At 42.0% G+C, this 22,061-nt stretch overlaps 1 protein-coding gene across 1 annotated transcript in view; it reads left to right on the top strand.

Moving 5' to 3' along the window:
* Window positions 1-22,061, top strand: part of LOC101945174 (sodium channel protein type 2 subunit alpha-like) — a 190,588-nt gene that overhangs the window by 53,438 nt on the left and 115,089 nt on the right. Inside the window, exon 2 of the mRNA XM_005290394.5 lies at window positions 14,659-14,983. Coding sequence (XP_005290451.2) covers window positions 14,711-14,983 — 273 coding nt within the window. The 5' untranslated portion in view covers window positions 14,659-14,710. The remainder of the gene's footprint in view (window positions 1-14,658; window positions 14,984-22,061) is intronic.

Genomic DNA, 22,061 nt, shown 5'->3' with positions numbered 1-22,061 from the left:
CTGTATTCAACAGCTTGGAAGCTTGGACATAGGTAGGTAATTACCCCAGGTGTAAGCCACTTCATTCGTTAATTTCACAATTACTCAAAAATGCATACAGTCTTAGATAAACTAGCATACTGTCTGCTTTGTGTGATCCGGGATTTGCATTATTGTGTTTGCCTTCTTGTGGTGCCTGTTCTGTATGCCGACAAACCAGACAATTAGAAAGTACCCTTTGGCTGAATTAGCTCTTTGTCATTGGGTAGATCTTAATGCTTTCTCCTCCAGTAGAAAAGAAATTGTTAAATATGTATTCCATACATTTTATAATTATTTGCATTTAAGTAGCAGTTTAATTAGAGGATCTCCTAGAACTTCACACATACATATTAATGGATTAAGCCTCACAAAACTCTGAACTAGGTAAGCATTATGTATATTTTGCAGATGGGAAAACTACGGTACAGATAAGTTATTGTAGTTCATTTGCCCATGGTTCTACAATAAGGTCACAACAGAACTCAGAATTCTATCCTTATTTCTACTCGAGCTGTAACCACTGACAACATAAATTTGTCTTTGGGAGAAGTTAATCAAGTTTAATTTCCCTGTGATGAGGTGTACTAACCCCACACCAGGCAAGAAGAGGTTAAAGATCAGCTTTAGGCTCAGGCAGCCCAACCCTACCTCACCTTCAAGGCATGCCTGTCTTAGGGGAGCAGCCTTAAGAGGGAGAAACTCAGTTCAGAAGGCCACAGTCCTGGGAGGTGGACAGACTTCTCCCCACTACCTCCCAGGAAGGAGCTCAGTGGAGGCCAAAGCTGGCAGAGAGTTCCTGTGAACATGGCACAATAGCCTGGAGACAACTGAGCGAGGCTACAGCTCATCAGCTATCTCTTAAAAGAGGGAGATGTTTGGATTATTTTAACGTTGTGCCTTCCTTTGTTATCTTTCCTCTGAGGTCTGAAGAGCACTAGGGTAGGAAGGCCTAGAGGCAGGCCACAGTAGGAAGAAGCCCAGGTAAGAAGCAGGGTGGTCTGAAGAAGCAGACCTTAATCACCTGCTACAGGGACCCTGGGCTGGAACCCAGGATTAGAAGAAGGGACTGGGTTGCCACTCAGGTCACCAGTGAAAGGCCTGGTGAAGGCCCCAGACAATGGTCATAAGGCTTAGTCAGGCTGGAGCCCTGGCACAAGGATGCTGGACTGTCATTGGACTGGATTCTGACTTTTCTCAAGAGGGGTGATATTAAAAGTGACCTGGCTGGAGGGCCGAGTCTCCTGGCCACAAGACCTGAACAGCTGGCCAGTAAGGCTATGGAGAGGAAAAACCTGGCAATGCCACACCCAGCCACAAGGTGGTGCACTAGCTGGTGAGTTGCTGTGTCACAGCCTCACGGTACACAGGTTCAAAGGGAATAATATTTCAAGATAAATTGAATAAAATGGCGTTCAGTAGATTGCAAAATGATAACTGTCTGGGTAGGAAAAAATGCAACCTGAATTGGAAGAAACAACCTTAAAAATTGAGTCCTGAAAAAAATTGAGTGGTTTATTGTTTCAGATGGCTAGGTTCAGAAGGCATAAAGTTGAATCTCTCTCGATCAAGCTCCACAAGGTGAATACCTCAGGCTTTCCTTCATATGTATTAAAGCCTTTTAATAAATTGCAAGAATCAGATGAACCAGTCGTATATGTAGGACAAGACTTTTCTCGTTGAATTTGTGTGCAAATAAAAACACAGGCCCAAAGGTGTCTACTTAGGGAGAGAGTCTGAGACGAACATCTTTTCAATTAGGTAGAGCAGAGCAGGAACAATCCAAGGTTTCATGGGAGAGGTAGAATAAGCATTGTGCAGATGGTGGGTGGCCTGCCTCATCTGTGTGATGGACTGTCATGAGCACATCACACTTATTCAATCCCTCTGCCATCTCTCAGTTTTACTTCCATTGTCATTTCAGTTCAAGGCCCAGATCAAAGCCATCAGCAGGGCAGAATTTAAGTACAATAGTGACCCTGATTCTATTAGTGACCTGCCAAGACAGCTGTACTTCTGGTGGACAATGTATTTTATAAATCCCAGGATGAACCACGTGGGAGCCAGAGATGAAGCCCCTTCAGCAAGAATGGTTTAACTGTGGAACTGTCAGAGAACTTTGGACTAATCCAATCTTACTACCTTCAGAGCATGCTGCAACACCTCCCTCTTTGAAGTATTTTCATCAGACCTGGCATGATGATGGTGGGTGGGGAATATTTCCCAAGCAAAGCCTTTAGTGAGTTGAGCACATGCAGGTGGAATTTACCTGGGAAGCAATTAGATACTGTGGTGATTGGTGCAGTAGAAAACTATAAGATAGTACAGGAGCAAGGGGGTATAGACCTGATGGTATCTGGGGTGATCCTGGGATGCAAATCCACTAGGAGACATTGAGGGAGCTATCATGCACCCTTGCAGAGGTGCTCCAGGAAATAATCCATGCATTTAGTGTATGTGTTTGGGGCCAGGGTGGGGGTTGACCAAAGTTCCCTTTTCCTATGTACAGAGGCTATGTCAGACTGATTAAGCATGAGTTTAATATTTTTATCTATTCTTTCTATCTGTTTCTTTCCTTATTTGTTCTCATTCTCTCTCACACACCTAAATTCAATCTATCTCATCCTAATTCACATACTCTCTTCTCCCAGTCTCTCATTCACTCCAACTTGACCTCTCCTCATTCATTCCCTCCCACTCATTCACTTAGATTCCCCTCACTCTCTCACTCCAATTCCTCTCCCCATTCTCCCTCTCTCTTCTTCCTCCCATTGACATTCTTTTTCACTTCATCCCATCTCATTCTACACACCCTTCCTTCCTGGCCTGAGGATAGAAGAGCATTCTGGGATCTTCACTTCCTTCTTGAAGGCCTTATGGGGAGCAGTATGTATCAGGATCTTTTGTTGTCCTGTAGTTGTGGTAGGGAAAACCTCTGATATCTTCACGCTTCCCTTACAAGGCAGAGGAGTCTACCAGATTCTTTGCTTCTTCACTCCCTGCCCCCCAGGAGGCATCATTGGCAGCCATAAGAGGATGGGCAGTAGCAGTATAGCCTATGGGGATCCTTGATGCTTTACCTAAGAAGCCAGCAGCTCAACAAATTTTGAAATGGTATTGAAAGAAAAACATTTAATTTTTTTCATTCCCATGAGTCCAATTTTTTCCTTTGCTCTTGCCAACTTTTCTACTCAACACTTTAGCAGCAGTGGTTTATAGGGTTCTACTGCCCTCCAAAGGTGTTTACAGCATATATCTGAAGGTTTAATCCTTAGTACATATGCATATATTAAGCTTTCAGCAGTATTAGAGTAGAAACAGTGAAAGAAGAAGCTCTGTTGATCCACTTCTAGATTCCCTTTGCTTGATCATATTATAATGTGGATGCAAAAAAAAAAATCACTTGGCCTTTTTCACCTTCACTTTGGCAGTACAGATACAGGCGGGATGGGAAATCTTATCCCTTTTGGCGTCACTCCAACTCAGATTGATTGTATGCTTTTTCTTATGGATATGTGCCAAACAGCTTTTCTTGTTGTGAAGTTTATGTTCTTAAGAACCCAAGTGATTTGTCATAAAATTGAGATCTGTCTGAAAGCTAGCAGGTTTCAAGGCTAGTTGTTGAAGCCAGTGTTGTTTGAAGACATTTTAGTATATGTGGTTCAGATTAGATTAAACTAACTTTGAAAGAGACATTATTTTTAATGTATATATTTTCTCCTTCTCTATTCCCCACTCCCCATGGTGCCGAAAACATTTTGAATTTTAACTCCATTTTAACATAGTGGTTTGGTCTTGGACTTTCTTTGATCTTTGTAAAAACAAACAAACAACCAAAACCATACCTACCTTAGGTCCTACTCCCTTCGGACTTGACAATTTATAAGTACAGGATATCCAGGACCAGTGGATAAGGACAACAAAGTTTTATTCCCAGAAAGAATAAGGGTAAATTAAGAGAAGGAATGGTACAGAAATCAGGGATATACAAATAAACAAGTAACACTAAATGCCCTCAGACTAAGTAAAAATAACAAAAATGCCCACAGTCTCCTCACAGGTCTTAGCTGGTTAATGTAATTGACACTTGATGAGCAAGGGTGGCATCCCTCTCTGAGAAGCTGAGAGCTCTCCCTTTGGGCTGGAGTAGGTCTTAGGTTGTTTCAAGCCCTCACTCCCAATGCAGGGACATGGTACTGTGTACAGCTTGCAGTCAGTCTTCACAACACGAAGCAGTCTCTGTATCTCCTGTGTGGAGCTGAGGGCTTTAGGTCAGTCACCAGCCCTCTGGCCAAGAGAGACAAAATGTCACCTTCCCTTCTGTTGCAGGGAGCAATTCCTTGGCTGTTGCCCCTCTGGCTGCAGTAACCTTGTGACTCCCTGTAAGCAGCTGTCTCCCAAAACACTGTCCCTGACTGGGGTCAGCACGCACACGCGCACACACACGCTTTTTAGTGCCTGCAGTTGGTTGCCCAGGCATATTAATCTGTCTCTTTAACTCTTTCTCCTCTCAAACATGGTGCCTGTCCAGGCTCAGTTCGTGTGTCTGAGCAATCTCAACCCTGGGCAGGCTCTTTGGAGTATGCAGTTGGTTGTCCAGCTTGTCAGTCAGCCTCCTGGTCAATGCTGCACAAGTTGTTTGTGTGTCTCAAGCACAGGCAAGGCAGAGAGCCTCCGTTTCAATTCCAGACTCTCCCTCTATATTGCTATCTATGGGAATTTCTGGGAGCTCTTCTTGCAAGACCCCAAAGTGGCATGGATTTTTTTCTTTTTCTGTGTTTTTACTTCATCTAGCACCATGATCCATGACTAGGGCTCTTAGGTGTACATAGTAGAAATATATAATAAAGTTGTAGAGACTTGTAGCAATAGCTTTAGTCAAGTTCCATAGGGAAAAGTATGTGATATATTTAATAATTGTTTCTTGCTTGCAGCACGTAGGCTTTTTAGAGACTGGCATTCATTTGTTGAATTTGAACTTCTGTACAAGTTAGATGCTCAAGATCAGCTTGTCTACAGACAAGGGCGCATGCACTAGATTTGCGTATGTGATGATCGCTGTATAGTGGCTGACTCACAAAGAGGATATGGGACTTAATACTACACACCTTTATAGAATCATAGAAATGTAGGGCTGCAAGGGGCCTTGAGAGGTCATGAAGTCTAGATGCCTGTGCAGGATCAAATAAATTTAGATAATCTCTGACAGGTGTTTGGCTAACACACTCTTAAAAACCTCCAATGATGGGGATTCCACAACTTCCCTTGGTAATCTCTTGTAGGACTTAATTGTCCTTTATAGTTGGAAAGCCCTGATATTTCCTAATATCTAACCTAAATCTCTCTTGTTGCAGATTAAGCCCATTACTTCTTGTCCTATCTTCAGTGGACATAGAGAACAACTGATCACCATCCTCTGAATGACAGCCTTTAACATATTTGAAGACAGTTATCAGGTCCCCCCTTAGTCTTCTTTTATCAAGACTAAACATGACCAAGTTTTTTTTAATCTTCCTCATAAGTCAGGTTTTCTAACCCTTTTATTGTTTTTGTTGTTCTCCTCAGGTCTCTCTCCAGTTAGTCCACATCTTTTCTAAAGTGTGGCACTCAGTTGTCCCACGTTACTTGGCCCTATCTCCCATGTCTTAGGGTACGTCTTCACTACCCACCGTATCGGCGGGTAGCAATCGATTTATCCGGGATCAATATATCGCGTCTCGTTAAGACGCGATATATCGATCCCCGAACGCGCTCACCGTCGACTCTGGAACTCCACCAGAGCAAGCGGCAGTAGCGCAGTCGACGGGGGAGCCGTGGCCGTCGATCCCGCGCCGTGTGGACCCCAGATAATTCGATCCAAGATACTTCAATCTTGGATCGATCCCCCCCCAGTGTAGACCAGCCCTTACATTCAAGACTCCTGTAATACACCCCGGAATATTAGCCTTTTTTGCAACTGCATTATGTTGTTGACTCGCATTCAATTTGTGATCCACTATAACCCCTAGATACCTTTGGAGGGCTTTACTTTTAGTTCAAGTGGTAGAGGCCTTTATAAAACTGAAGGATCTAGGTTCTAATCGCTATGAATTATCTCAAAACTGTGTCTGTAGCACAAGGGTTTGTTACATCTGTCCTTTTCACTTCACTGCAACTGAGCTTTTCACTTGTAATTCTCTTGCTCGCATGCTGCGATACCAAACTTTGCCTTGACACCACAGATGCTTTAACTACTAGGGCTCTAACACCCAATACTATTTCCCAACTACCTTTAAATGCTGTACTCCACCCAGGGTTCCAAACATCCCATCTCTTTAATGCACTCCCCCTAAGTGCTGTGCAGTCTGACCCTGCCAAAGGAAAACAGCAGCAGCAGAATGACCATAAGCAGATGGATCACACTGCCCTCTGTTGATCCATCATAGTTCAGCTGATTCATCACGTTGTTAATACCTCCCCAAAAGTGAGAACATGCTGTAGTTTCCTCACAGTAAATGACATTAAGATTTGGAGTAACTATTGTCTATATGTGGGATTTTTTTACAGAAGGAACTCCCTGGCCCCTATATGAATTATAAAGCATTTCTAATCATAGGTAGTTGGTCTCCGAGGATACTATGTTGATGCCTCAGTCAGATGGGAAAATGTAAAATTCTCATCTTTAAAAGGGTTGTTGCACCTTTAAGAAATGATAGCTGCATCCTAGTTCTGCTTGCTTGTTGCTCAGCGACAGATTTTCAGAGGCTTGAACAGAGCTTGTGGTGTTTGGGAGAAAAGATTACAAGAGAAAGCAGAGAGAGTGAAGAGAAGATGCTTAGAGGGAGACGTGAGCCAGAGTTAAAATGATTAGAACATTACCACTGGGAACTGAAGTAAAATTCAGGGTGCATCTTGATGAAAAAGAGTTTTGAGTGGAATTCTGGCAAATAAGTCTAAAATAACAGGCAAACAGTGAGTAGGAGAATACATTTTATTGTATAGACTTGTAATTGGGAACAGGAATGAGGGAGGAAAATTTATTTAATTATATTAATTTCTGATGCATTAAGACACTTGGAAAATAATTTATAAAATTGGAATATTTGTAAAATTATTTTTAGAAAAGTAGAATAAGACTTTAGGCTCAGATTCAGGCTTGATGTAAGCAGGTGTAAATCCACTTCGCACCACTTTTTGCATCTATTTCACACCAACTCTGAATTTGGTACACTGACTTTTAAATAATTATGCTATAGGGAACTTGTTTTTAATTCCACAAGTATTACAGATGGAAGCCCTGAGCTGCAATTGTCCTGGAGCTGTGGTTTGTTGGTTCAAATATATAAAAGCTGTCTTCTGCTTCAGACATACTGCACTGCCTCTGATCAGTGCCCACCAATTGTAGCTCTTATTTTGCCCTTAAGTTTTGATGCAAAATAATTCTTTAGCTCACCTGGTCTTTTTTCTTGCACCCATCCTTTATGATTTATAGCAAGGGGAACAAATCACTTCCTCTTGTTGTGTAAACATAATGATTGCCACATGTTATTATTTCTACTGCATTGGATCCATGTTGAGTACAGGAAAGCCAAGAAAAATATGCAAAGAGCAACTGGTAGTTGAGACAGCTTTAGTGCAGCTCCTACTAGATTCGCTAGTGGAATGTCCCTTTAGGATTATCTAGAAGAGCTGTGCCTTTCTGCAGCGGTAATGTGCAGGGCACACCCACAATCGATTCAGACACTGGAGGGAGTATCCCATTATTTGAGTCTGCTCTAATGTTTACCACCAGTTGGCAGACATGACATAAGCTGCATTTGCAGACTTGCCATACTTTTTCATCTCATTAAAGGACTGATTCTGTAAGGTACTGAACACTTTCAACTCCCATTGAAGTGACCGTGAGAGCTTTCAGCATGCATTCAGCTCCTGACAGTGTTGGACCATATGAGCATTAGAGAACTGCATGTGGCTCGGTGCTACGTTTTTTGTCACTGAAACAGAAAAGAATCAGATTTCTTCATGTTGGTTTGTAGGGTCTGTTTAGAAAAAAAAAGTGAAAAGTTTGAATGTAATAGTGTTTACTGTGTACTTACTGAAGTTAAATGGAGTGGTGATTCTTCTGTGCATATTATACGAATGTGAGGTTACTTGGTTCAGTCCTAGGTTTTAACATAAGAAACTCAAAGATAAAGTGGTCCTGTCTTAAAAAAGGTCTGGATTAGAAATACTATGGCATTATGTATTAGATCTAGGACTTTAAAAAACAAGATACGTTACATTCAGTTTTGATGTTGCACTACTGTGGCATGTTTGGTATGGGGCAACACCTTAAGACAGTGTTTCCCAAACTTGGGACGCTGCTTGTGTAGGGAAAGCCCCTGGTGGGCCGGGCTGATTTGTTTACCTGCCCTGTTCGCAGGTCCAGATGATCGCAGCTCCCACTGGCCGCGGTTCACCACTTTGGGCGAATGGGGGCTGCTGGAAGTGGTGGCCAGTACATCCCTCGGCCCGCGCCACTTCCAGTAGCAATCATTGGTCTGGAGCAGCGAACTGCGGCCAGTGGGAGCCGCAATCGGCCGGACCTGCGGACGGGGCAGGTAAACAAATCGGCCCGGCCTGCCAGGGGCTTTCCCTACACAAGCGGCGTCCCAAGTTTGGGAAACACTGCTTTAAAACAACTCAGAAATGTAAGGCAGTGCAGAATGAGGCTTCTGGTTGGCAGGGCCGGCTCCAGGCACCAGCAAAGGAAGCAGGTGCTTGGGGCGGCCAATGGAAAGGGACGGCACGTCCGGGTCTTCGGCGGCAATTCAGTGGCGGGTCCCTCTCTTCATCTTTGAGCTGCCGCCGAAGTGCTGCCAAAGAGGAAGAGAGGGAGCGAAGGACCCGCCGCCCAAGTGCCGCTGATCTTTTTTTCTCCCCCCGCTGGAGCCGGCCCTGCCGGTTGGGTAAGCAATGTTTTGCACTTGAAGGTACATGCTATTCTATAATTTTGCATTGCCTGCCTGTCAGTTTTAAGCTGTAGTTTTTCACATATAGAGCCCTGTAATACTGCTACACCTGTGATCAGCAGAGGCACTTGGAGTATCATTCCCCTGAGTTAAAAAGGGATGATGGTGGCAGGACCCTTCTTTTGAACAGTTATTGACTTTGGAATTTAGTCATTCCCCCACCCATTAGGTCAGAAATAGCTCAAGTTTCTTCACCTACAAGGACATGCGGCAAGATCCTTTTTATTTTATTTTATTGGATTATAGTGAGAGTTGAAAGCAGGAACATTTACGAGAGGGTGAGATGAATATAGGCATAGATTTTGTCTGGTTGATTTGTTAATGTGGATGGGGTTCAATCTAGTTCAGCCTACCATAGAGAGTTTTATTTTTTAATTTTTAATATTTTTGTATCCTTTTAAATGATGTAAAACTACCCAGGATTGGGGTGTTTTTTGCTATAAATTAAAATCAGTAATAATACTGATGTCACTTATAAAAATTCATGACTATAGTGAAATCATGCAGTTAGCAGATAAGTGAGCTAACCACTAATTTAATCAATACAGATGATTACAGTGATATTTTGGCACTTACATACATTGCCTAAATGTTGCTTAATAAATCCAGTTCAGATGGATGAATCTGCAGTACTTAAGAGTAATATTTATTCACTGCCAAAGGGAAAATGTTACTTCACTCACCAATGTAAATAATAGCCGTTTAAGTGAGATTTATTAAATGTAATACTTAGATTTTGAAATATATGAATGTATATTATGTAATTGTAAAATTATTTTGAGAATTGGCTCTGTTTTGTGATTTAAGGGGCAATTTTGGGGCAGGGGCTAGATTGTGGGAGGGGGTGAGGGCTCCAGCTGGGGGTATGGGGCCAGGGATTAAGGGTTTGGGGTGCTGGAGTGGGCTCAGGGCTGGGGCAGGGGAGTGGGATGTGGGGAGCAAGCTCTGGGAGGTAACTTGGGTGCAGGAGGGGATTCAGGGTGTGGGCTCTGGGCGTTGCTTACCTCAGGCAGCTCCCGGGATGTGGCGACATGTCCCTCTGGCTACTAGGCGGAGGTGTGGCCAGGTGACTCCGCACCCTGCTCTCGCCTGCAGGTGCACTGCCCCCATAGCTCTCATTGGTTGCAGTTCCTGGTCAATGGGAGCTGCAGAGCCGGCGCTTGGGGCGGGGGCAGTGCGCGGAGCCTCCCTGGCCATCCCTGCATCTAGGGACTGGAGGGACATGCTGGCAGCTTCTGGGAGCTGCGTGGAGCCAGGTAGGGAGCCTGCCTTAACCCCGCTATGCCGCCAACCAGACTTTTAATGGCTTGGTCAGCTTTAGAGGTTTATATTGAATAATGTTGTATTTTGGAGATCTGGAGATTAACAGCTATTATCATCACACCTGTACAACCTCAACATTACACATCACTTGGAGGGAGGGTAAGATTGCCACCAGGGAGGTGAAAGTGTTGCCATGGCAAACCAAGGCAAATCCAAACTCTGCCCTAGGCTCCTCTCTTTAAACTCCTTTGTTTGTCAAACAATTACATAAAATTGAAAAGAATGAAAATTTAATAATTATGTAACAATCATTCAGCGTAACAAGACCATAGGGAATTATGAGAGTCCAAAAAGGTGTTAGATTTATTGTTACTACACAAATTACTCTTAAAAACAAAGCAAATTATTAGGCTATTAGTATAACACATGACATATGAAGTATAAATACTGCAGATTAATACCATATTATGAAAATCTGCATATTGGTAGGTTTTTTGAAACTGTTTAATATTACACATTGTATAGAACAGTGTGGAAATACAATACCTCTATTATAGTGGAATACTTTTAATTTGTACACCCTGCTGGAGTTAGAAAACATGCTTATTAAACTATTGCCTTGATTAGCAGAGACTCAAAGAAATACATTGTACTGGGAGAGAATCACATTCATTTATTTAATTCTTTATGATATGATTATTTTAAAAACAATCCAAGTATTTAAAATACTATAATAATGTCAAACTGACTTCCTGGGCAAAGAAGCAGAGAAGTAGTGTCCAGTGAACAGGGGTTTACACCATACCTTCCATCCTTTTTCTAGCCTCAGAGATGAGGAAGCTTTGGCCCCTTTAAGATTTGCACAACCCCCTCCCCCAATGGGCTTGAGGGTGGGAGCTTTGTGACTGATTGATTGGGTGTACAGGAGGGTGTATATAAGTTTGTTGGTTCCTATGCATCCAAAGGGAAGGCTTTCTTTGCTAGGAAGAAAAGCCTCCTCCTCCCTATGACATTAGGGTAGGACTGGTTTGGCGGGCCTTGCAGTGGGCTTCTGCTAGCCATTTGTTTGGGGCTGGGAAGGAAATTTTCCCCCACAGGGTGGGGGTTATTTCACTTCCCTGCAGCAGCCCAAGAACTCAGTGCATAGGGTAGGTTGTTAAATTCATTTTGTTGAAATTTGCCAAGTGCCCAGTGCAGTTGCTCATTCCATAGTGGGCCGATTTCCCCAATGAAGTAGATTAGGAGAAAGCATCTCTGAAAGAACTTGGGGAATGGGGACGGGGCTCCTATGTCTGCCTTAGTGAGGAGAAAACTCTCTCTTCCCCATGGCCTTAACGCTGGTAAAAGAGGAGAGCAATGGGGTCCCAGCAACAGTGCTGGAACAGGTTGACCAGGTGGGTGGGTGGCTGGCTGGCAGTGGCCCTCCACCAGGTGGAACAGGTTTCAAAGGCAGGATGAATTATTGCTGGATAGTTGCAAGGTGTGTTAAACCAACCACATTCCTGGTGTCTTGTATTTCTTTCTGTGGTGTCTGAGACCATAGGAAATTTACATTAGCAAGCACAGTCCACATCTGCGTATTACTGTTAATAGGCTTGCAGAAAACATCAAGTGTGCCACTTGAGTGGACTAGGGCCATGTCTACATTTACCGGGGATCGACGCTGCTGTGATCAATGCAGCAGGGGTTGTTTTAGCGGGTCTAGTGAAGACCCTCTAAATCGACTGCAGAGCACTCTCTGGTTGACTCCGGTACTCCACCAGAACGAGAGGAGTAAGATAAGTCGATGGGAGAACATCACCTGTCAATGCAGCGCAGTGTAGACACCGCAGTAAGTCAACCTAATCTACCTCAACTCCAGTTATTCATGTAACTGGAGTAGTGTAACTTAGGTCGACTTACCCCAGTAGTGTAGATAACGTGCACATTTTATCTGTTCTTAGTTACTGAAATATATGACACTGTTCCTGTTTTCTGACATTTGTACTGTTGCATTTGAGGTTTGCAGCATTCATCATGGTGATGATTAACAAAAAAGAGTATTGGTTCAACATATATTTGATATTTTTAAAGCAGAGTGGAAAGTAATCTGCTATCAGTTATAGTGGATGTCCAGTGTCTCAAATAAAATAACTTTACAGAAACACAATTTGGGCACTACAGGTAGGCTCAGATATACCAGTGATAATGATCAAATTAATTTGCAGTTATATTTTGCATTTATTTCTAGTAATATAATTTTATCTATCATACTTTCAGGTTCAGGGAAATGGGGACCTTTTTCCTTTAATTTGATTCTACTATATTGTTACTGTACTATGTGAAGATATAATCTCATCCACATTGTGCTCATTGGTTTATCTGGATTTTGCATTAAATCAGTGTTCCTGTTGTTTAGAGGTCAGATTGTGTTGTGACTTTCTGCTTTAGACAAACATCAGCTAGGACTGCAGTTGAAACCAGGGAATTTAGTAAGTCCCTGTTTCCTGACTATTGATGAATTACAAGGCTGACTACTTCTTGCTTATTTTGGCTATGATATTTGAAATTAGTTCAGTCCAAACTCTTATTCTTATAAATGGTGTAGCTTTGAATACATTTATTCTATGGTGCACTGAATAATGTTACACTGGAAAATGAGATCCCTTCTAAACCCCCTGTTTTTTCATATGCTCACAACTTTTCAAAATATTCATCTTTTGGGCTGAAATGTTCAGTGTTTAGTTCATCTTGGAAAAAACAAACGCCTATTGCTGAACCTGATCAGGAGCATTTTTTTTTTTTTAGTGAATTATAACTTTCGTTTTTAATTCTCTCTGCCTTTCTATGTAAACAAAGGCATGAGTCCTCATTGAAAATTCTATTCATGCCCAGTTTCAGATTTGCGCCATTTTTGCTGTAACCCTGTTTATAAAAGGTGTGGTTAGAATTTCATGGGGAAAGTGAGGTTTTTTTTTTTTTTTTTTTTTTAATTTGTTTGTTTTTCTGAGAGTTCTGCTCAAAAATGGCTGACGGAAATTTGGTCAAGCTTTCAGAAATTTTTTTTTTTTTTGGATTGAGATTAAAGCATGGAAAAGTTCAGCCCTAATGGTGAATATTCTGGAAAGTTCCCAGGGCATAAAAACTGGGCTCTATTGGAAACTGTTTTCCAACCATTGGACCTAATATCACAAGGACTTAACTATGTGTTTAGCTTTATGCACTGTGAGTAATACTATTGATGTCAATGGAACAACTCGGAGTGTACAGTTAAATACAGACACAAGTCTTTGTGGGATTGGGGTCTCCCGAATGGCAATTGTAATAAATTATTTTTTCTTAACAGGGCTGCTGGAATTATTGGGTCACTTCAGGAAACAAATGGTATTAGCTTTTATTACTTGCAACATTCAGAACTACAAGAAGTAAAGCTGATTGTCAAGTTATAAACTTTTCTCATTATCTCAGTGTACCTTTGGTTATGAAGTTGGCTTGATCATCAGAAGAATTCAGTATCCATGGGTTCTGGGGAAGCCAGTGAGAACTGCAGGTAGTTAATACCTGTGAAAATCAGGCCAAGTATATGCAGAGGATACGGCACAGTTTACTGTGACCTATAAGGCTGTCTGTCTGTACAGACAGATCAAGGGTTTGTGACACTAGCAATGGAGATTGTATGTATAGTCTGATTGAGTTTTCCAGACTTTTTTTAAAATTGTATTTGTATTGTCTTGGGTTTTCCTCAGGCAAGAGAAGTGATACATTTCATGCAAATTTGGCCACAGTTTCTTGTTAATTTCAGTGGCTTCAGCTGTGAAGTCCCTATTGCTTCCCCTCCTGTTTTACCAAAAAGAATCAGTGTCACTATGCCAAAGATATAATTTGAATGGAATGGAAAAGCTTAAGTGGTTAGTTTTTTATTAGGTAGCTGTGAAGTAATGCAAGTCCCTTACTGTACAATGCTTTAGGAGAGGGTAGGAGGCAGATAACAGTAAAGATTTTAGTCATTATTTGTAGCTGTCCATTCATATTTTAAGTAGGTAACTTAAATACATACCAGAAACTAATAGTATGTATTGATGGCATAAACTTTATTATTTTCAAGAGTTTGATTTCTGCTTTAGATCTGATCCTGCAGCCCCTGCTACTCAGGAGATAAATCCCATTGATATTGTGGCAGAAGTGGATCCTTATGCAGTGATCTTCAAAGGAGCCAATGGGAGTTAGGCACCCAGTTTCCTCAGGTGTCTTTGAAAAATCTCAACCTTAATGTTTTAGATAGTTTGCATTTTCAGTTGTTGGTAGGTAAAACCAGATAAGTCATTAAATAAACCCCAGGGAGTGTTTTGATTTTTGTTCCTGTTGAATTCTTGTTTTCCTAACTTTTTTTTTTCTTCTGTTTCTCTAGAACTTTCTGATACAAGAGGCTAAACGTTAATTAAAATTTGCAGAATGAAAAGATGGCGCAGGCACTACTGGTACCACCGGGACCTGACAGCTTCTTCTACTTCACTAGAGAGTCTCTTGCAGCTATTGAACAACGTATCGCTGAAGAAAAGGCTAATCGTCTCAAAGACGACCATAAAGATGATGATGTCAATGAAGAAAATGGCCCAAAGCCAAATAGTGACTTGGAAGCAGGAAAGACACTCCCATTTATTTATAGCGACATACCTCCGGGAATGGTGTCCGAACCCTTGGAGGACCTGGACCCATATTACATCAATAAAAAGGTAGCTATTTACTAAGCCTATTTTTATGCTGTACCTGTTGAATTTAATGCACTGTTAGACTTTAAAACCTGTAGCATGGGAGTGGCCAGCTTGGCAGCCTCAATGAAAATTATGTACGTCCTGTGATGTCACAGACACAAATTGATTTTTGTGGCCACAGTATGAATTTATTTGTAAATGTTCCGTTTTTGGTAGGATACACTGCTTTTCGGTGATGGCCATATATTCCTCAGACTTCTTGCCGTCTGAGTTGGGGCGGGGGAGTGGTTTGCCTTCCTGCTTATTGCTTCCTGCTCCCTGTTCCTGTTTGTTTCCTGGCTCCTGATCCCTGGACTCAGTGTTCCAGTTCGTGTATGTACACATAGTGTTGGATATATGCAGTTATTCAGGGCCTGCTGCTACATACCTGGCATTTGGACAGTTATACTGTTTGTTGTTCAGGCTGCTGCTGACTTATCTGGTTCATGGTAATTACCATAGGCGCTGACTCCATGGATGCTCCAGGGCTGGAGCACCCACGGGGAAAAATTGGTGGGTGCATCCACCGGCAGTCAAGCTCCCTGCCCCGCCCCAGCTCACCTCTGCCTCCACCTCCTACCCTGAGCGCACTGCATCCCCTCTTCTCCTCCCAGCACTTGCCTCCGCGAAATAGCTGTTTCGTGGCATAACAAGCTGTGGGAGGGAGGGGGGAGAAGCGGGAATGTGGCATGCTCAGGGGAGAAGGCAGGCTGTGCAGAATGTCAACAAGTATTTTGGGACTGGAGATTCTGTTCTGCTAAAGAGGAAAATGTTTTTTGATGGTCGACAGCAGCCCAACAAAACTGTATATGAGTTTGCATGTTTGCAGTGGTTAGCTTAGGTCTGTGAATTTGCGGATTGTATGATGATCATGCTCAGGGATATTTTTGTGATTGATGTAGCAAATGACCAGTTGGGCAAATGGTTACTGGCTGAAGATGCTAGAATTCTAACTTTTGATCCCACGGTTGTTAAGAGTGAGGCATTTGAGAGGGCTCAAGGTGAAAGGGGTTCTGTGTCTCAGACTGCTGCTATCTTTTTGTCTACGCTTAAACCATCAGCCACTCCTCCTACTTCCATCTTCCAGAATCACATGACACACGTACTTCTGCCCTACAGCTTCGGCAACGAAAGTTGACAGCTCCTCAGTGTTTCCACTATAGTAGTATGGATCACTTGGCCAATTTCCTTGCCTTTCTAGGTAGAACTGCTATGTGCTGGTCTTGTGGGAAGGAAGGACACTTGACATTAGTGTGCTGTTGTACACTGTTTCACAATGTTCTGAGACCTCAAGTGCATACCGTGAATGTGAAGTTGCATTAGATCACCTTTACCCAGGACTCTGATATTTTCTTTATGACCTTCTCATATGGCAAGGTGCTAGAGCTGGTATTCTGTATTGTAGAAATTAATGGTACACTGCTGAAGATCACGGTGGACAAAGGTGTTGAGATTATGAACTAACCCAGAGGGGAGAACACTAATCTGGACATTAGCCTCACTACAATTATTCTAAAAGCTTGGAAATTTGTATGTTTTACAGACAGTGGGTGAAGCTGTAAGCTCTGGGCTCTACAAAGGCATAGCCTTGACGTCAAAGTTTACATTGTTAGAGGCGGGGCTACAGATGCTGTTCCATTACTGTCCTATGATCTCTGCTTGCAGCTTGATGTTATACATAAATTAACACAGGACACCTAACCTGTGGTTATGTCAGCCAGAATAGAAAGGGATACCCAGTGTATTGTTCAGAGACCCAATGATTTATTTAATGGTAATAGTGTTTTGTCCATGGGATATATGTATTCTCTGCAGTTGGATTCAAACACCAAGCCCTTTGCATGCCTGCATGTTGTGTATCTCCTGCACTTGTAGACGAGATCTGAGCAGAATTGCAGCTCATGAAAGATAATGGTATCATTTGAGAGATGGAAGGGCTCACAGACTGTAGTTTACCCACGTGATTGTATACAAGGAAAATGGTGACACTTGAAGTGCACAGATTTTAGGGTACTTAATAAGTATGTGAAATGTGAATGGTTTCAATTGCTAACCTTCAAAGAGATGACATGCTGGGTTTTTGTTGTGCTGGATTACCAATCCGATTATTGGCAGATACCTGTGGCTGAAAGTTCGCAGTGGTTATTGACTTTCAGCATGCTATTTGGGAGGTACTGGTATCAACGACTCCTTTTTGGCTTAGTCTCTGCTCCTAAGGTATTTCAGAGAGTGGTCTCTCAGCTCCTTGATAATATCCAGGGTGCATATTGATATTTGGATGACACTGTCGTCTTTCCAAAGACCCTTCCTGAGCATAACGCTATTCTGGATCAGGTGCTAACTTGACTCCAGTAAGCTGGCAAAAAGCTGAATGTGGTCTAGTGCAGTTTTGCAAAAGATCCTGTAGCGTTTCTAAGCATTCTCTGTCAGCCAATGGTATGAAACTGACACCTGAAAGGCTACAAGTTGTTGTTTCGCTACCATTACCCACTGATCATAGCTGTTTATGTTCATTCCTTGCCCTGGCTTAATACATAGGAGACCATCCTCTCCTCCATTTTAGTGTTTTTGCCAAACTGCTGTGGAATTTAACAGGGCCGGGGACAATACTTTTGGACTAAAGAAGCAAAGCAATGTTTTGAAACCCTGCATCCAGCCTTCTGTGGGATCCAATCCCATGCTTATTTTGATCCATGGAAACCCATAATGATTCAGACTGATGCATGTAATTCGTGACTGGTGCAGTTGTGCTCTCGGAGGCATGGCTGGTTATATTTGCATCCTATACTCTTATCTCGATGGAAGCAAAGTATTCCCAGATTGATCTAAAATTCTTGGCTATGGCCTTTGCTATTGTATGCTTCAAAGTCAACTTAGTGGAAAGACATTTCACCTTAGAAACTGATCATGTGCCTATTTTGGGCCTCTGGCATGAAGCCATTGACCTGCTGAGTGTAAGACTGCTGCCGTGGTTTATTCAGTTGCAACAGTATGACTTTGATTTGGTACACATCAAATAAAAGGTGGAACTTACATGCCTACACTCTTGGAAGAAACCCTGCTGGTTTGGCACCCTCATATGCAGAAACAGCAGAGTACACTATATGCTTTTTACTGAAAGATAGGCCAGTTGACTTAAGGCAGACTGCTTGACCCCACTCTTCAAGATGGTGAACTGTGCAAAGTACAAGTGGACTGGATGGATCCAGTCCTTAAGACAATTTTGGCTATATTCTATAAAACTTGTTCTGAGCCCATGTTAAAGACGTGCTACTTGACATGCAGAGGAGCCTGGGAGATCATCCCAGCAGCGTTGCAACAAACAAAAGGCCTGGATGTGGCTCGTGAAAGACACTTGGGAGTTACAAAGATGAAGGAACTTCTGTATAGTTATGCTTGGTGGGCAAGGCTGCATTCAGATATAGATTGTTGTGTGAAGGCGTGCTTAGCTTGCACAATGCATAGAACTACTGGCTCCTTTGTAACTGATAGTCATAGACAGACCATGGGAGAGAATTGAAGTGTATGTTATAGGCTGCTCAATTGGACTGTGTGGCACTGTTGACCATTATAGTCTATTACTCACGTTACCCCTTTGCAGTCATAATTTCACAAGACGCCTCAAAGGAGCTCATTTCTTTCCTAACCACTTTATTTACGATGTTTCAGATAAGGGGGACACCTTTTGTATCAAGAGAATTTGAAGGTTTTTCTGACAGGTATTGGTACAGTGCATTATAAATCTGCTGTGTACTATTCTCAAAGAAGTGGGATAGTGGAGAGACTGCATGGGACTCTGAAGTAGCATGTAGATGGCATGCTGGAGGAATGTCAAGGAATGTCCCTGTTGCACTGTGTCATGGTTTAGAGGAGGTTCAGAGTATGGCTCATGAAAGTATTGGAGAAACCCCATTTTATTGGCTTTTCAGCTGACCTGTGAAAACCAAGTTGTCTATGCTGATGAAAGGTTCATCCCATTCCTTCGCCATTCTCAAAGCTGATTCATGTCATTAGGAAATATGCAAGTCTCAGAGAGCATATCCATGCAAGACTCCATGCATTCTATCCTGGAGAAGAAGTATCCCTTAGGCGAGGATATGGAAGTGTTTTAGATACTTATGCTGTGATCTTGTGGGCTGCAGGGTATGGAGCATGGTGAGTATATTTACCACAGGGAGAACATCTTCTTAACCAGCGAGATATACTGCTACTGAAAGGAGAACAGATAGGGAAGAGGACACTCTCTTTCAGTATATGATGTCATGTGGCCAGTTGGGAAGTTGTGCCACAGCAACAGGATCCATCTCCTAAGCTGAATCAGAGGTATCACCTGGTGCCGCCTGCAAAGCTCCACTGAGCTTTTGGGAAGAAGGGAAGGAAATTAAGGGGGGGGCAGCAGCATTATATTCCTGCTTATTGCTTCCTGCTCCCTGTTCTTGTTTGTTTCCTAGTTCCTGCTCCCTGAACAAAGTGTTCCTGTTCCTGTGCGTGTGTGTTCATGCATAGAATTGGGTGTATACAGTTACTTAGGGCCTGCCGTTACATACCTGTCATTTGGACTGTTATATTAGTTTATATATAGTATAAAGGCTAGTACAGTATACTAAGGCTACAGGCTGGGCTTCACTACAGGGAGATTGACACTGCTACAATTGATGCAGCAGGGGTCGATTTAGAAGGTCTAGACCCACTAAATGGATGGCAGAGTGCTCTCTGGTTGACGCAACGCAGTGAAGACACCGAGGTAAGTCGACCTAAGCTATGTCGACGCCAGCTACATTATTCACATAGCTGGGGTAGAGTAACTTAGGTCGACTTACTCCGGTAATGAAGACAAGCCCTACTATTCACCCAAGTGCAGAGGTCTTGCACAAGGTCCTCTGTGCCCCTTGCAATTCGTTACAGCTGTGCAGGTAGCTGCTGGCAGAACGACCATGCAGAGGAAGTCTCCACACCAATTTCAAATAGGCCAGCATTGGTAGATAAGGTTTTCGCTCATTATATGAGTTCAAGGTGTAGATGCTGCAAAGCACCCTGGGGTTTGGTATATGCAGGATCCGTAGCCAGTATTCTGTTCCTTAGGCTGGAATAGCACCTGTAGATGGTCTGCACTGCAATCCAGTGCCATGCATGTGTGGGAATTCTAGTCCCTTAAGTACACATGGAGTTCCTCACACAAATCCCAATTAAATTCTGTCAAGCCAGATTTCTACAAAATTTAGAACAAGTATATCAAAGCTGACATTTTAATTATTCTAATGTTTAGTGAGAAATAATTAGTTCTAAATTAAGGGAAAGTATCAGGAAAATAGCTTATCATTACCTGTACTAGAAATTCAAAAGATCAGTGAAGTGTTATACCATAATTTTAAAACTGGAAAATGAATTGGATATATCAGTTACTGAAAATTGCTCTTGAAATGAAATTGACAGGTTAAACAAATAAAGCCTATTGTATATGTAAGGTAGCATGAACTTCAGAGGTATTAATACTTATTAACTAGCTGTTGTTGGTTCTACATAGAAAGAGACAAGTAAATAAGAGCTAGCATCCCTCTGCCTCATGAATAATATACATTTATATGAAAGTAAATGGTTAATGACTATAACTAATTGGTTTGGGATCAATATAAAAGCCTGACACCAGTGAAGAAAATTCCTTCTTTTCTACTAAGCCCTACTAAAACTTTCATATATTCTGTTGTAAATATGTAAAGACCAGTCAACATGACCTATTACTAAACATTGCTGTTGATCTTTGGTTTTATAAATGCTTGTTTTACTAAATATTAAGCTAAATTTGAACTTGACAGGATCCTGTTAAGGCTGCATAAGTTTATAAACAAACAAAATTGTTAAAGCCTGTTAGCAGTTTTATTCTTTTTTTCTTTTCTTTGCAGGAGTTCCACAGCTTAGGTCCACTGCTATAAAAGTTGCAGTACTTGCAAGCCTTCCCCTATTGGTTAACAGTTTCATTGTTCAGGTGAAATGTAGCTGTTATGGGAGATCATGGATGCAGAGGAAGAATTGAGCTCTTGGGTACCTAGGGCTAGTCTTATGAAAAGCACCTTGAATTGGACCCTGTGTTCAGTAAAGAACAAATATAGCGCGTGCAGTACTGGGGTAATGTGCTCATACAACCTGCATTACTAAGCAATTGGGATGCTGCTTTTTATACCAGATAGTGCTATTTCAGGGCGGTGGTTTCAGTTTTAGATAAGAATGACAATAATCAAACATGGAGGTTACAAATGCATGCACCATTGTAGCTAGGTCTGAGTCTGATAGGCCAGTTCTTATGGAAGTGGATGGTTTTTAAAACCATGTCTATTTAGGCATCTAGTAAATTTGACCCCCAAAGGACCCCAAAGCTGCAAGCTGATGAAACAATCTGAAGTCGAATGTCCTCAGTAATAGGAATGTTAGAAGAGGGAAGTTCTTTAAAGTTCTGCACTCTTCCCACTAGAATCACCTTAGTCTGGCTTGGGTTTGTATGTAGGCAGCTTCTCTATATCCAAGTGCAGATTTCAACTAGGCATTAAGAAAGCTGGGAGAGAGTACTATTTACACTTGATGTAGAGGAGCTACAGAACACATGTAATCTATATTTTGCTGATTCTTCTAACTTCTCCGTGGTTCTATATATATGTTGAATAATTTCAGTGAAAGGATTGTTTCAGCTAATTAGCTGTTGTTTTCCTTTCTGAATACTTGAGGTTAAGTGGTGAAATAAGAGATGTAATTGTGCAGCTCAATTCTGCAAATACTTACACAAGTAAATAATTCTACTGCTGTAAGTATGCCATTGATATCAATGGGACTACTCACATGAGTAAAGACACTGACCTTGTATGTGTTTACAGGATCAGGCCTGTGAAGAGGAAACTCAAAGATTTTTTTTTTAAAACATACATTTCCAACTGGAAAATTGATTTTCCCATATTAGAAATAGTACCAATAGAAGAAGACTACCAAGGTGATTTTGGAAGCCATAGACTGATGATGAGATGAGGGAGGAGGGGAAGAAATCTTGAGAGAATGCAAAATGGGAAGTTGATGC

Source organism: Chrysemys picta, chromosome 11, assembly GCF_011386835.1.
Source record: "Chrysemys picta bellii isolate R12L10 chromosome 11, ASM1138683v2, whole genome shotgun sequence".
Classification (NCBI taxonomy): Eukaryota; Metazoa; Chordata; order Testudines; family Emydidae; genus Chrysemys; species Chrysemys picta.
This window is presented reverse-complemented; position numbering and strand designations above follow the sequence as displayed.